This window comes from Coregonus clupeaformis, chromosome 20, assembly GCF_020615455.1.
Source record: "Coregonus clupeaformis isolate EN_2021a chromosome 20, ASM2061545v1, whole genome shotgun sequence".
NCBI lineage: Eukaryota > Metazoa > Chordata > Actinopteri > Salmoniformes > Salmonidae > Coregonus > Coregonus clupeaformis.
Window position 1 is genome coordinate 4,706,973 of NC_059211.1, and position 13,996 is coordinate 4,720,968.

Here is a 13,996-nt window from a genome sequence, read left to right on the forward strand (position 1 = left end):
TATGTATTCGTGATCCATTGAACTCCAATATTGTACTCTATGACAAACTTTTAAACAAGACTGGTACATGGTTAGTCTGTTTTGAAAGGTTACTGAGTCAGAACGGTTACTGAATTAGCTAGTAGTTACATGCTTACCTATGGCCCAAAACCCTTCGCAGCCATTGAACTATAGCGCAGTATTGTAACAAGTGGCAATGCCTATTTTAGTCACAGATACCGATACCTCTAACTGAAAACAGACGAGAATAGACACTTACACAGTCTGTGTTTTCTGCACGGAAAACCGTAATAGGTTATTTCATCTGTCACTTTGCAAATTACTGATAGACTGAGGTCCTCTGATTTGTCTATCAGCTTTCAAAGAAGGCTACTCTGTTTAAATGGGGATTTGTTTTCCATTTGTTCGTAGATTAGAGCAGGGAATATGCATATGAAGGACTACTGAACCCATTAACCACACGGAAGTAGACAAGGCTAAGCCTTTGAAGAGAACAAATGCTTAAATCTGCTCTTACATCTTTTCATGTGTAGCGATAATCTCTTCCTCTCTCTTGTTCCTTTTGAAGCTTGTGTTCTGTTGAAGTCTGTCGTGAACAAACAACAGTCTGAATGGTGAAGAACTGGCTATGTTCAGCAGAGATGCATTGAGTTTACCTGTTCTGTTTCTAGCTATTGCGTGCCTCTCTTTGTCTCCCAGCTAAGTGTTTACCATCAGTGGAATGAAATACAACATGCTCTTACACCTGTCGAGATAATGTTGAAAGGTCAAGCTGTATAGCTCTGTCAGTTATTGCCTCTTTCTGCCTGCCTATTCAATAGGCCTACTTCTCATCACACTCAATGACACAATGGAAACGTTGTCCCTCTCAATGTTGACTGTGGTTTTGGTTGGGTGTGTAACATCTTGGTTCTGGGTTCCTCTATAAATTCAAATGAAGCTTGTCTGTGTTTTCCATATGCACCATGTCATCGTTATGAAAGCAAGTCGGACTACCTTAAATGTATGGCAATGAGTCAAGTGCATGTATTTATTAGGCAACTAGTCTGTTAAAGAAGTGAAGACATATATTTTGTATAGTTTTATTTTTTTTGCCACGTGTACAAGTGATATCACCTCCCAATTTCACTTATGCTTGTCTGAGGATATAGCATTAATAGCAACTACGGTATATTGCTAAAAGTAGAAAGACCACAGTTCACTATGGGCTAGAACACGGAGTCAAACGGCACCTGCTAACTATGTCATGCAAGCAGTATATTAAGACAATTGGTGTATTGTCTCAACCAGCTTGTTAATCTGTCTTCACAGAACACATCACATATTTTATAGCAAATGTTTTAACTTAAGATGCATTATAGTCGTCAAAAAGAGTCCAGGACCCTGAACTTGTTCTAAACGCCTCAGGATTCTCTTAAACAACTGCTGAGGAGCTTTGACCAAGTCTAGGGGCAGAGACAACTATAGACACTGGACATACATCTGAACTGAGGACACTATGTCCTTTTAACTTATTTAGATTCTCTACAAAATAAACCAAGTCATTTCAATACAGTAGGCTATAGGTCTTCATTTACTGCATTGTCATCACTCATCACAGACAGAATTATTGCATATGAGAACCAATTTGAGGGATTATAACAAAACGCCTCAGTAATTTGTCATTGAATAACATTATTGTGACTTAAAGGCCAACGTACCTGTTTGACTGTGTGTATATAGACCTGTCTTCTCCAGTCGTGTATTCTGTGAATGAATAGGGGGAGAGTACGGAAGAAGGTTTTAACTGGACAGAAAGAGGAACTAGAGGCCTAACGTTCATCAGGCCACTTCCTCATATGAGACAGGAAACTATGCATCTGATGGGGACGGGGAAGCACAGGGACCAACCACAGCTATTGGTGGAGACAGTGTGTTTTTACTGTACTTTACTTGTATGTTGGAAGCTGTGACCGTGTTGTCTGTGTTCATGACATACAGGGAAAATCTGCATACATATTTCTTTGTGTTTTTAACATTCCTAATATGCACATTTACAATGAACAAAACAATGGGCTTGTATTTGATTTATTGTGCAAGGCTATCAAAACAAGACAGAAATACAATACTTTGTAAGGCATATGCTTTGTAAAGTAAAAAGGTCCCAAGATATCAGTCAAGTGCAATATATTGTGCTAAATACCTAGACTACTCACAGCTGGTGCAACTAATTAAGCAACATTTTGGTCATGAGAGCAACGGTCAATGTCTCAAAGGAAGCCTGATAAAATACAGTAATATAAAGAAATGCAATGATTTATGGTTATAAAGTTGATAAATATTTTATGAAGGGGGACGCAGTGAAAGACAACTGTCGTTAGAGGGCGACGGACTATAATACAGCCAGCACAATTCAGTTCGATGCCTTTTCTGGACCAAGAAGTGGGGCTGTGTGAACTGAATCACGGTATGCCATATCTGTCATTTTTATAAGCCTTTCTTATTCTTTACGATTAGAATTGAAGGTTTAGGCTTAATGTTATTCAATTGTATTCCTGGTAGCCTGATAACGCCAGCATAGTCGTCTTTAAGCTTGAACTGGTGGTGGTTTAAAATACTCTTGTTTGTCAACATTTTGGCGGAATATCCCTTCAGCCTTTTTTAACAACACATTTCCAAAAACTAACTAGCCAGGCCCACTACTAGTAAAAGCATGAATACAAGTTTGCACTGTAGGCTATACCCTAGGCCAGGGATGGGCAAATGGCAGCTCTTTTGTAGGTCCGTGGATCAACTTCCCCCCCACCCACCCAAAAAACAAAATGTTGCTTAGGGCCCCCACATCCATACTCACACACGCTCTGACTGCATGTGTGAGTATGGATGTGGATATGCAGACCCGTCAGCCACTGCGGCCCCTCATGATGAGTTCAGATTTTTGTTGTGGTCCCCCCCCCGATCAAAGTTGCCCATTCTTGGCCTAGGCTCTATCCTACAGTGCAAACTTTTATTCATGCTTTTACTAGTAGTGGACCTGGCTAGTTTGTTTTTGTAGTTTTTTTTCGGAAATGTGTTGTTACCTGAAGCTGACTACAGGTAGTAGACGGTGTCCACATCATGGTGCACCTGCACATCCATTGGGGTCATGATGATAGACCGTTGCTATTTGATGGACGTGTGTGATGGATGATGTATGTGATATCCATTTCAATCCTCCAGTTTGTGTCTGCATTGTTCATTCTCCATTGAGCCTGCAAATACGCCTCTCATATTCATAATGCAGTTAATTATTACAGGAGATCATAGCTTTTTTTATTTGTGTACTTTTTATTTAGCTATTTGGGGTAAACATTCCATTGTAAAATGGACACTTGTAAAGCAGTATAATGTATAAATCATGAATAAAAAAAACATAATAATATAACATGTTTAAAATAAAACGTATGTAGTAGACATTTGCATGTCACTACTTTTTACACACATTAATCAAGTCATGCTTAATAGCAAATCAATGTAAAAAAAAACAACGTACAAGCGAGTCTTTTGTAGACTATAATGCTGTGCTACACTTGAATTTCCAACTGAATAGATGGTGTTTTACATCAAACCATTAACTTTGCACAAACCCCAGCATATGTAAATCTTTCTTTTGAGTCAATAAATACTCTTCTTGTACGTTTGCAACAGTCAAATGTCTTATTGCAAGTGAATGTCAAACGCACATTGCAAAATTATCATCAATCGAATGCAAAAGCTATACATTGATCTAAACTGAAACAGCAGCAGCCTGTTAACCAAACAAGCAGCAACACATTACATTAAGTAAACAATTGAGCAGTTGAACGTCTTTGCCCCCTCTTCACCCTTATCTCCCGACCTTACAATGTTTACATTAGTTGGACCAAGTCCTATTTCATAACCATTCATTGTCGCCCGTTCTCTTCCCATATCAACACCATCGCTTGCACGAGGGAAGCAGAAGTGGAATCAAGAGTGTTTGGGAGTTCAGTTCCGTTTCAGCACACTGGCAGTCCTCCACCTCAACCTTTTCAGACCATACATAATCAAGTTTCCCTCTCCCTCTTGTCCAGAAGCACTTTAATCGGTGTACTAGCCCACACCCTTTCCCCCTCTCTCTCACTCTTTCTACTTCAACCTGCCCCATTAGGAGATGATGCAGGAGTTGGTCTTGTTCATGGGTGGCCGGATGCACTTGGGGTCTCCTTTGGGGAAGGTCTCCCTGCGGTGCCTCAGAGCAGGGCTCAGCCGGCTGGGCAGGTTGGTCTGCTGCAGCAGCTCCCTGAACACCTCCATCACGTTGTCGTTCTCCTTGGCCGACGTCTCCACGTGGCTGTTGTTCCAGTCCAGCTCCACTGTTGACAGTACGTCATCAACTGCCACCTGCCGGTCGCTTCCTGCTCGGTCTGCTTTGTTGCCCACCACCACGATCGGGATGTACTTGTCCTCCTTGACCTCCAGGATCTCGTCGCGGAGGCTCTTGACGGCCTCCAGCGACTCTGCGTCATCGACCGCGTAGACCAGGGCGAAGGCATCGCTGTTCTGGATGGAGAGCTTGCGCATGGCAGGGAAGGAGTAGCTGCCGCTGGTGTCCAGGATCTCCACGGTGACCTTAGAGCCGCCAATGTCATACTCCTTGCTGTGCATCTCCTCCACGGTGCGCCGGTGCTTGGGCTCGAAGGTGTCCTGGAGGAAGCGGCGAATCAGGGCCGTCTTACCCACCCCGGCCGCCCCCAGAAACACCAACCTCACCTGGGTCTTTTCCTTCACCTCCAGAGACATGATGCTGCTTTTTGTCTGGATGACGATATGCTTCTAAAAGGGTCTTTCAACTGACCGCTCAGTCCCTGACCGTCTCTGTCAGTAGACAGGTAGAATAGTAGAATGCAAGACCAGTCAAACTCTTGTGCCTTCTGGTGAAGTTGCTGTCTATAGAAACAGCTGCGCAATTGCACACTGAGTGTAGATTGACTGAGATTTCTGTACACAGATTCTAGCAGAAGGTCTCTGATAGTGCTCAAAGTTCTCTTGTAGTAGGTAGGTGCTTGTCTGCCTCTGTGGTTTACCACGCTCCCTTTTATGTGTGTTTTTGGTCGCATGGATTCCATGCCCTCTTCTGGCAGGAGCCAATCAGCACACGGCTGTCTATTGAGGTGTAAGATACGAGCGGCCAATCACTGGTCTGCATGCAAATGTAAGTACTGGACAGATTTGGGAGGGAAAAACGAGGTGATATCTGAAAGTGTATAAACAAGAGCTACTGGAAAAGTGGAGCAGAGGAAATTCGGTGTGAGCAGCAGTCTGATTATCATTCAAAGCAGATTCACATAACGTTAGCTCACAGATGAAAGAGCTGCCTGATCATCTTGATATCTTATTTTGTGTTTATGTGCACAATAAAAAAAAACAGTAAATCCACCTTGGGTAGTGATTACAATGTTTCTTTAGACTTCAATTCAATAGAAAGTGTTTGTCAGTGATTACAACAGCAAAAGGTTCCATCAAGCTTGCTGCTAGCTATGTACAGTATTTGCTCATGGTTAAAGTCTCTCAGTCCACATCTAAACGTGTTGATAATACATTTTGAATCAAATGATGACGTCTCACTTTATGACTCATGCCTATTATTTTCTTCTACATTAACAACTATTTGTCAGTGCAAGGAGAGCTTGTCTGGTTTGCTATGGTCCTCCTGGTTAAATAAACCATTCACCTCACATGACCATCATGGTAATGTCTATAGGTCACGATAATAATTAATGACATAGATGATTAGCGTGACATAAATAAACCCTTTTGCAGCTTTGGCCTGGTTATTTAAGAAGCCAATTAGTGAGCTGAATATTATATCAGATTAACTTAATCACAACACGCTGAATATTATATAGGATGAACTTCATCACAACACGCTGAATATTATATCAGATTAACTTCATCACAACACTTATTCATGTATTTCTTATGGACAGTCAGTGTAAATGACATGTACAGGTATGTGTTCACAGGAACTAATTGCAGATTACCTTTCCACACCAGGGTTCTGTGTTACTGATGAGTGAAACTTCCAGCATTCTATTACGAGACACAACTCTACAGCCATAAGGTCTGCTCTGATGACATTTGACAACATTTCAAAAGCCCTCAATGCATTCTGAGGGAGATGCCACTACTGCGTTATTAACAAGAGGAAACTGAACCTGATGAGAGAGACGTCTTACTGCATGATGACGTTATCATTCGGGTCCACCGTCGGCAACGAAGGTGGGGTTTTGTATTCCGCAAGTAGTGCAGCCAGGTAGATATTGGAGTAGGTGGTTATTGTTATTCAGCTGGAACACGCTGACTCACTGAAATGATGTATTAGCGGCACCTCATTTGGAAATCCTGCAAAATCCAATATAGTCCTCATAACCTTATTTCACAGAGAAAAAGAAATGTGTTGTTTGCTGAATTGAATGTGTCTTATTGCCTCAATCTTTAATACATTCTCTTTCCTCAGCATCCAATTAGGTGTAGGCTAAAGCATTACATAGTCTGTGAGTGATATGTACTGAATCATGTCACTCCTGTGTGAGCCAGATGCATTAAAGAAGGGAGCCCATTTCCTTCTTAAATTTCCCCTGGGATCTGCAGCGTTTGACAGACTGTGACTGTCCCTGCCTCGTCAGGCTAGTGATAGCGTGGAACCATCTTGAGCTCCAGGGAGGGACTCCTCACCGCGGTGTGTCCCCAATCTCCTTTATCTTCTCTGGACCACTGGCTGTGTGAAAGGCAGCAGAGCAGATCAGAGCAGCCTGGGAAATACAATCTATACAATCTATGTTCCAAGACTGCCATGCACTGGTATACTGCAGGGCTGTATGCACTCACAACTCTGGAATTGTAATCAGTGTTCTAGCATTCTTATTCATTCACGATGTTCTGTCCACTCTGACATGACCTGAGACATTTGTGGGCTCATTTGTGAGCATGTCAAGTATCCAGAACAACCAATTTCCAGTAAATAGGCCTATCTTCCACTGCATTCATTAGTGTACCTCTTTCTTCCCATGTGACATGGGGGGAATCCTTGTAGTGCTGTACATAGTATATAGTACAATCTGTCCAAAAGCTTCCAATGTCCCATCACCAGGCAAGACACTCGTTCTTCCTGTCTTGCTGTTGCTCTCAGGGAAATGTTCTATTCCTGTGCTCCTCTCCATCACAGATGAGTCCTCTGATTGTGCCTTAGCCCTCATCCACCCCATACCCTTCTTTACTTTTCATGACCGGGCCCACAGGTGTCTTTGTGTTGTCATGGCGGCAGTGATGGAGATGTTAGGGGGGGGGGGATCATGTGCGCTCATGCAGTCCACTTCCTCTCTAATTGCCCATGTCCTTCTTCTCCTTGACTGTTTAATGTTCCCAAGACAAAGCCCCTCCACCATTGTGGGTCTCCCCCCCCCGCGTAGGAGAGCCCAATTAGGCTGCACGTGCACCCAGGTGTGCCAAGCTCTGTATCGCTCCTTCAGCTCGAACATTACGTGTGAGAGCGCTGGATGGACATCCATTTCCTACGGTCATTGCACAAGCATTCAGTTACAATCATTATCAAGATCAGAGGAACATTCATTTGCAATCAGCTAAAACCTTTGACAGACTTTCTAATCATTTCTAATCACCAGGGTCATTACTTGGACATTAGTTCATTAAGCAATAAGGCCCGAGGGGGTGTGGTATATGGCCAATATACCACACCACCTCAGGCCTTATTGCTTAAATATCCCACGGGTATGACACAAAATTACATTTATATTTTACATTTTAGTAGACGCTCTTATCCAGAGCGACTTACAGTTAGTGAGTGCATACATTCTTTCATACTGGCCCCCCGTGGGAATCGAACCCACAACCCTGGCGTTGCAAACGCCATGCTCTACCAACTGAGCTATACGGGGCCAAATTACCTGTTTACTGTTCTAATTTAGTTGGTAACCAGTTTAGAATAGCACTAAAGCACCTAGAGGTTTGTGGTATATGGCCAATATACCACGGCTAAGTGCTGTATTTCATGCGTAGAAACAGCCCTAAGCCGTGGTATATTGGCCATATACCACCCTCTGGCCTTATTGCTTAATTATAAACATTTAAAAAAAAAACATTTTAAATCACTTCAATCGTTACAGGAACATGCATTACAAAATCCCTTCAATTTCCAATCATTACAAGAACATACATTTCCGTGTAATTGGTTAATAATTTGTGGCCCACTATTAATGTCTCCCCACCCCTTTAAATTCACATAATCATCTTTGTTAATGAATGACACCCTGCCTGGTTTATACAGGGAAATACTAACATGCTATTATTAATGTACTGCCTATCAGCATCAGAAATAGACAGGAGCTTGGCTCCAAGCCCCTGTGTACTGTGGACGTGTTCAGTGCCATGATTCCCTAAGACCCTGTCTATGTCTGTAGCCCTGAGAGGAACACAACCACAGGAGGATGGTGGCACCTTAATTGGGGAGGACAGGTTCGTGATAATGGCTGGAGTGGAATTAGTGGAATGGTATCAAATACATAAAACACATGGTTTCCATGTGTTTGATGCCATTCCATTTGCTCCATTCCAGTCATTATTATGAGCCATCCCCCCCTCAGCAGCCTCCACTGAACACAACATAACCCTGTGAAAAGACGGTGGAGATGACAACAGTGATATTTGGCAGAAAATATATAGACCTATATTATATTGTGTATGTGAGGCATTGAATTAGCCTGCACCAGTTAAAGATTGAATCCGCATTTGGGGAAACAGCGGCACGTTCAGGCAGCGCCAGCGCGTTTGTTATTGTTTTAGTTTTGTTGATGTAATGGAGGAGAGGAGCGCGGTAAGCGTGGTAAAAAAGAAAGTGTACATATTATGCTGTTCTGTCACGCATACTATCGAGCGTAATGTTCGAGTCGAAAAAAGTGTTCATTGTTTGCAGTAACTTATTTGTTGTTGTAATATATCAAACGGATGTGGCGGTTCCACCAATTAACGATTCCAGCTTTTAAAAAATAGTCAATATTTTGATAAGGAAATAAATGAAATTCTTTCAATGAAAAATGATTTCGTAATCAAAGATCCAGGCATGCATGGAATGGAACATGATCAGCTAGACAGTATCATCGAAAGTGTTTCCAGTTTTTCAACTCATTGGTCACACATCTGCTATGATGGGTTTGACAATTCTACCTAGATAGATGGAAAATCCATTCTCTACGGGCTTGCTATTGGTTTAGTGCTTGGACATATTCCAAAAGGTTATTATACTGTATTTACATGGACTCACCATGGTTTCTACTCTTCCCTCATCATAGTATATTAGTAACTGTTGATATGGAAATATCATTAAACCAATGTTTTGGTCTTTTGTGTCACATGTGGGGTTGTTGACCAAAGTCCTGTCATTAACACCATATGACTACCCTATGTACAGTCCAATCATCTCTTTATAGTTTTTCCCCTTCCTCATATGTTAGAATTCCAGAATGCAGCATCATATGCATAATTACCTGAGAAAACAAACACTATCATTTGATCCGGTAATCCAACTCTAGCCAGGCCCATATCTTCTCAACATTATGGCATTCTTATCATGGCTCATCGGATGTTTGCAAGGATGGGTAGTACAGTAAGTCATAGGGGTTCACCTACCTATCCTACTGTACCTAATGCTGCCTTCTGCCATAAACACTGTACATCTCTTTTGGCTCGTTCCACACCAACACGCCAGTATTGATGTCATTCTATCCCTTTGTTATCTTCTGCTGCTTTTTGACCTTGGCTGACTCAAGACAGAGAAACAAGACCATTTTCTAAATCTTATCCATGTCCTGCAGGGTTGGTTTGGGTTGAGCTGCTTCTCTCAGTGATTCTGTGATAGGCTGTGTCACTCGTGTTTGATTTGTGATGTGGGTTGACTGTCCCTGTCCTCTTCCAAGATGCTCTCTAAAACTGATTAGGTTTTGTCCGGAAGGTCCCCTCTTCTTTCTCTGCTCCACTTTCAGGCTTGTCAAAATAGCATTGTGCTAAAATAGTTGCTCCTGAGCCCAGCCCCCAGCCTTTCGTATTTGCGCTCGGTCCAATTGATGTTTTGAGATATAATAATAATATGCGATTTAGCAGACGCTTTTATCCAAAGCAACTTACAGTCATGCGTGCATACATTTTTTTTTGTGTATGGGTGGTCCCGGGGATCGAACCCACTACCTTGGCGTTACAAGCGCCGTGCTCTACCAGCTGAGCTACAGAGGACCACATGGTATAACAAAGTCCCACTCTCCTCTCCCTGCTGTGGATTTATTTGACCAATATTTCGGCTAAAGAGACTTTATCAAGGTGTTGCAAATAGGTCTTATTGGTGTAAAACAATGACAGACTCCTGGCATTGACCCACTGTAGGTTCTTTCATGGGCCCATGTTGGAAAAAGGCTAGTTAACCGAAGGTTATATCACTTAATATGACTTTCTTAGCTACAGTATACATATCTCCCTGGCATATTACATAATTGATGCAGCAGCATACAATAAATTTTTGGACTCACCTTGTGGCGCAGCGGTCCTTCGTGGGCTTTTGCGTATCTTGACCAATCAGATTCACGGAAATCGCAGGTCGCAAAGTCCGGGCACAAAGCGCAATTCTCAAGGCACGCTCTCCACTTTCCTCCTATATTTATGTGTGATAACACATCACTCCCGACAGACACAAGCAAAAACTCTTACAGAAATGTAGCAGCCTATACATGTAAACATTAGCGATCTGACATGCTGTATTGCATGGAAACTAGACTATTTTTTCCATCTGATGAACTGTAGGCTACTAATAACAGCTTTATAGTAAGCCTACTACACACCCTGTCCCTCTAGCAAAAGTAAACAAAGCTTGTGTATTTATAGCCCATTTGTTTGTGAGAAAATGTGAATGGGATCAAATTTGGTTTATATTCAAACTTGGGCTGACTAGGCTAACTGGACTTTTTCAATCCAAAATGATTATCTGGAATTAATCAATAAACACAATAGCTGACATAGACTGTGAGTAAATGTTTTATTGTCCAATCATGTTGCTTTTTCTGTGTCTGTGTAGAGAAAAATATATATATAATAGTCCTTATAGTATTTTAAAATATAATTCACATGAACAAGTACAAGGTTTCTGCGGTTTCACATGATTTTCCACCCCAAGGCCAAGAGTTTTTCCAGACGCTTTTTTAAACCATGTGACATGATTAGAAAAACTCTGGTCCAATCATAGCCCATATTAAACCTTTTTACAACAGATTAATCATACCGTATAAGATCTGGAGTTCTACCTGCTTAGGTTACCAGATCAGTGAAAACTACAGGCCCCAGAATTATTTTCACGACACACCTGTAGTGCCACCTCTGGTCTACATGCATGTTGATTTGGATGTAAGCTGTCATGCCTAGAATCATCTGGAGGCATTGTGTGTTAATGTGTGATCTTTAGATACGGAGTATGAATATTGAATGTTTATCTTGGATGCCCCTCCACTAACCTACTCAATGATCGGTTCAAAAAAGTTGTATTTTTAGAGAAAATGAAACTGCAAGATGGAGATGCAAAAAGGCAGAATACTATCTTAAATTCAGTCCTAATCAGAAGACAAATGTTGCTCCAGGTGCTAAGATGACATGGCATGGGGATGTTTAACATGGCAGTGGCATAGCTATCATACTATAGTCCCTGTTCTTGGTATAGGGCTACAGCGGCATCATCACCATTTAAACATGCTCCTATTAAGGGGGCTGACCTTATTATGGGGTCTCTCTCTCTCTCTCTCTCTCTCTCTCTCTCTCTCTCTCTCTCTCTCTCTCTCTGTCTGTCTGTCTGTCTGTCTGTCTGTCTGTCTGTCTGTCTGTCTGTCTGTCTGTCTGTCTGTCTGTCTCTCTGTCTCTCTCTCTCTCTCTCTCTCTCTCTCTCTCTCTCTCTCTCTCTCTCTCTCTCTCTCTCTCTCTCTCTCTCTCTCTCTCTCTCTCTCTCTCTCTCTCTCTCTCTCTCTCTCCCTCCCTTACTCCTGAGGTGGTGACACGTTGCACCCTCTACAACCACTGTGATCATGATTTGACCCTGCTGGTCATCTATGAACGTTTGAACATCTTGAAGAACGATCTGGCCTTAATGGCCATGTACTCTTATAATCTCCACCCGGCACAGACAGAAGAGGACTGGCCACCCCTCAGTGCCTGATTCCTCTCTAGGTTTATTTGTAGGTTCCTTCCTTTCTAGGGAGTTTTTCCTAGCCACCGTGCTTCTATATCTGTATTACTTGCTGTTTGGGGTTTTAGGCTGGGTTTCTGTATAAGCACTTTGTGACATCTGCTGATGTAAAAAGGGCTTTATAAATACGTTTGATTGTATGACTCACTGTGCTAACAGGGAATAAGCAGCAAGCAAAACAACACTCTCAACACACTGACAGATAACCTCCATAACTCATGTTGGTGTTAGAAGGAATTCAAATGAAGATCTTATCGATTAATGTATCCTGTTTACAATCGATTTAGCTCTGGAACGGAGCCAGTCTCAGATATTTACAGACATAAGACTCGCAAAGGCCAAGGCACTGTGGGCCTGTGGAGCGTGGGCATTGGTCACACACACTACTACACCACTGACAGGACAAGAGTATTTGTGTGTGTGTCTGAACACCTTTAGTTTGTCTGCATGTGAGTGTGTCGGTGGTGGTGTGTGCTATGCATGTGATTCCTGTTTTTTTTGCTGTGTGTGTTTGTGTGCTTGATTCAGTGTTGGTGTATGCATGTGCCTATTTCTGTATGCGTTTGTGTGTGTGTGTGTGTGTGTGCATGAATGTGTGTGTGAGTGACTCTGCAGCAGCAGTCAGATGGTCTGGCTGCCAGTCTGCGTTGGCCCTAATGGTGTGTGACAGGGACAGATCCGTTATGCCACGTCTTATTGGGCCCGTCAAATCTCTGCCACGGGCACGCATGACGAGCTGCCATGTGAGATGGGCTCGGAAACAGCCAGAACATTCCGGAAAGAAGAGGTTTATCCCCCTCACTACTGCTCAGCCTTGGCCCAAATTCTCTTCATGCACAGGTGCTGCGTTTAGTCATAGCAGCTTTATCACTGAGCGAGGATGAGCCACCTTAATCTGTTGTTTCTGATGAAATCCTTGAGAGTCTAATGAATAAGTTGTTGGGCTCTCCTCTCCAGGCAAGCAGTTGCCATAGACACACTCTTTAATGTTAACCGGCTATGACAGCAGACATTCAGAGAAAGAGAAGGGAAAACGTGTTATAGGAATAACCATTCATTGGTCAACAGATACTGCCTAAATGTTTTCTGAAGCTGAAATAAACTTGATTATTTGTTTGTCTGTGTTTGACCCACAATTACACAGTCTCCCATGTGCTATGACACATTTCTCAAGTATTACAGTACGTGGGGGTGTGTGTTATTGTACACCAGGAAATGATTTGTTTAAAAAGCAGTAGGACATCCTTGTAAGGGCCATTATGCAGAGAAATCATCCATATGCAAGCAGTAGGAGAGCCCACTTACAGCATGGCCATAAGAGCCCTCTTTTAGGTGTGAGTGTAGTAAGTAATCTCTGTGTAGGTGATATTGTGCAATTCGCCCTACATCGCTGACCCACATTTTATTATATTCCACCTACTCCAATAACAAAAAGAACACCATTGATGTTCAGCCTTACCTTTAAAAAATATGTTCATACTCAAACTCAAACCCAGACACACAACCACAATAACTAAATTCCTTGAAAATGCTGCTCCATTTCTGCAGTCCGTGCCCTCTGACTCAAATAACATAACTTGGGCAGATCTCAACCACTGTTACAGTGACCTAGCCTATATAAATATAATCTTTTAGAGTCAAACTCAGACACAAGACCCCAACAATCAATTCCTCAGCAGAAATCCTTCTCTTCTTCTGCAGTGCCCCCTGATTCAGGTAACAGAACTT

At 42.3% G+C, this 13,996-nt stretch overlaps 1 protein-coding gene across 1 annotated transcript; it reads right to left on the reverse strand.

The window, feature by feature from the left end:
* Positions 1–3,006: 3,006 nt before the first annotated feature.
* Positions 3,007–5,036, reverse strand: LOC121533273 (GTP-binding protein Rhes-like). Its single transcript, XM_041839093.2, has one exon. It carries the CDS (start codon positions 4,777–4,779, stop codon positions 4,144–4,146), a length of 636 nt encoding a protein of 211 aa, XP_041695027.1. The 5' UTR covers positions 4,780–5,036; the 3' UTR covers positions 3,007–4,143.
* Positions 5,037–13,996: the final 8,960 nt, after the last annotated feature.

Bases quoted from the DNA above. Each gene is read 5' to 3' on its own strand.
- LOC121533273 (XM_041839093.2), bottom strand. From the start codon at position 4,779: ATGTCTCTGGAGGTGAAGGAAAAGACCCAGGTGAGGTTGGTGTTTCTG.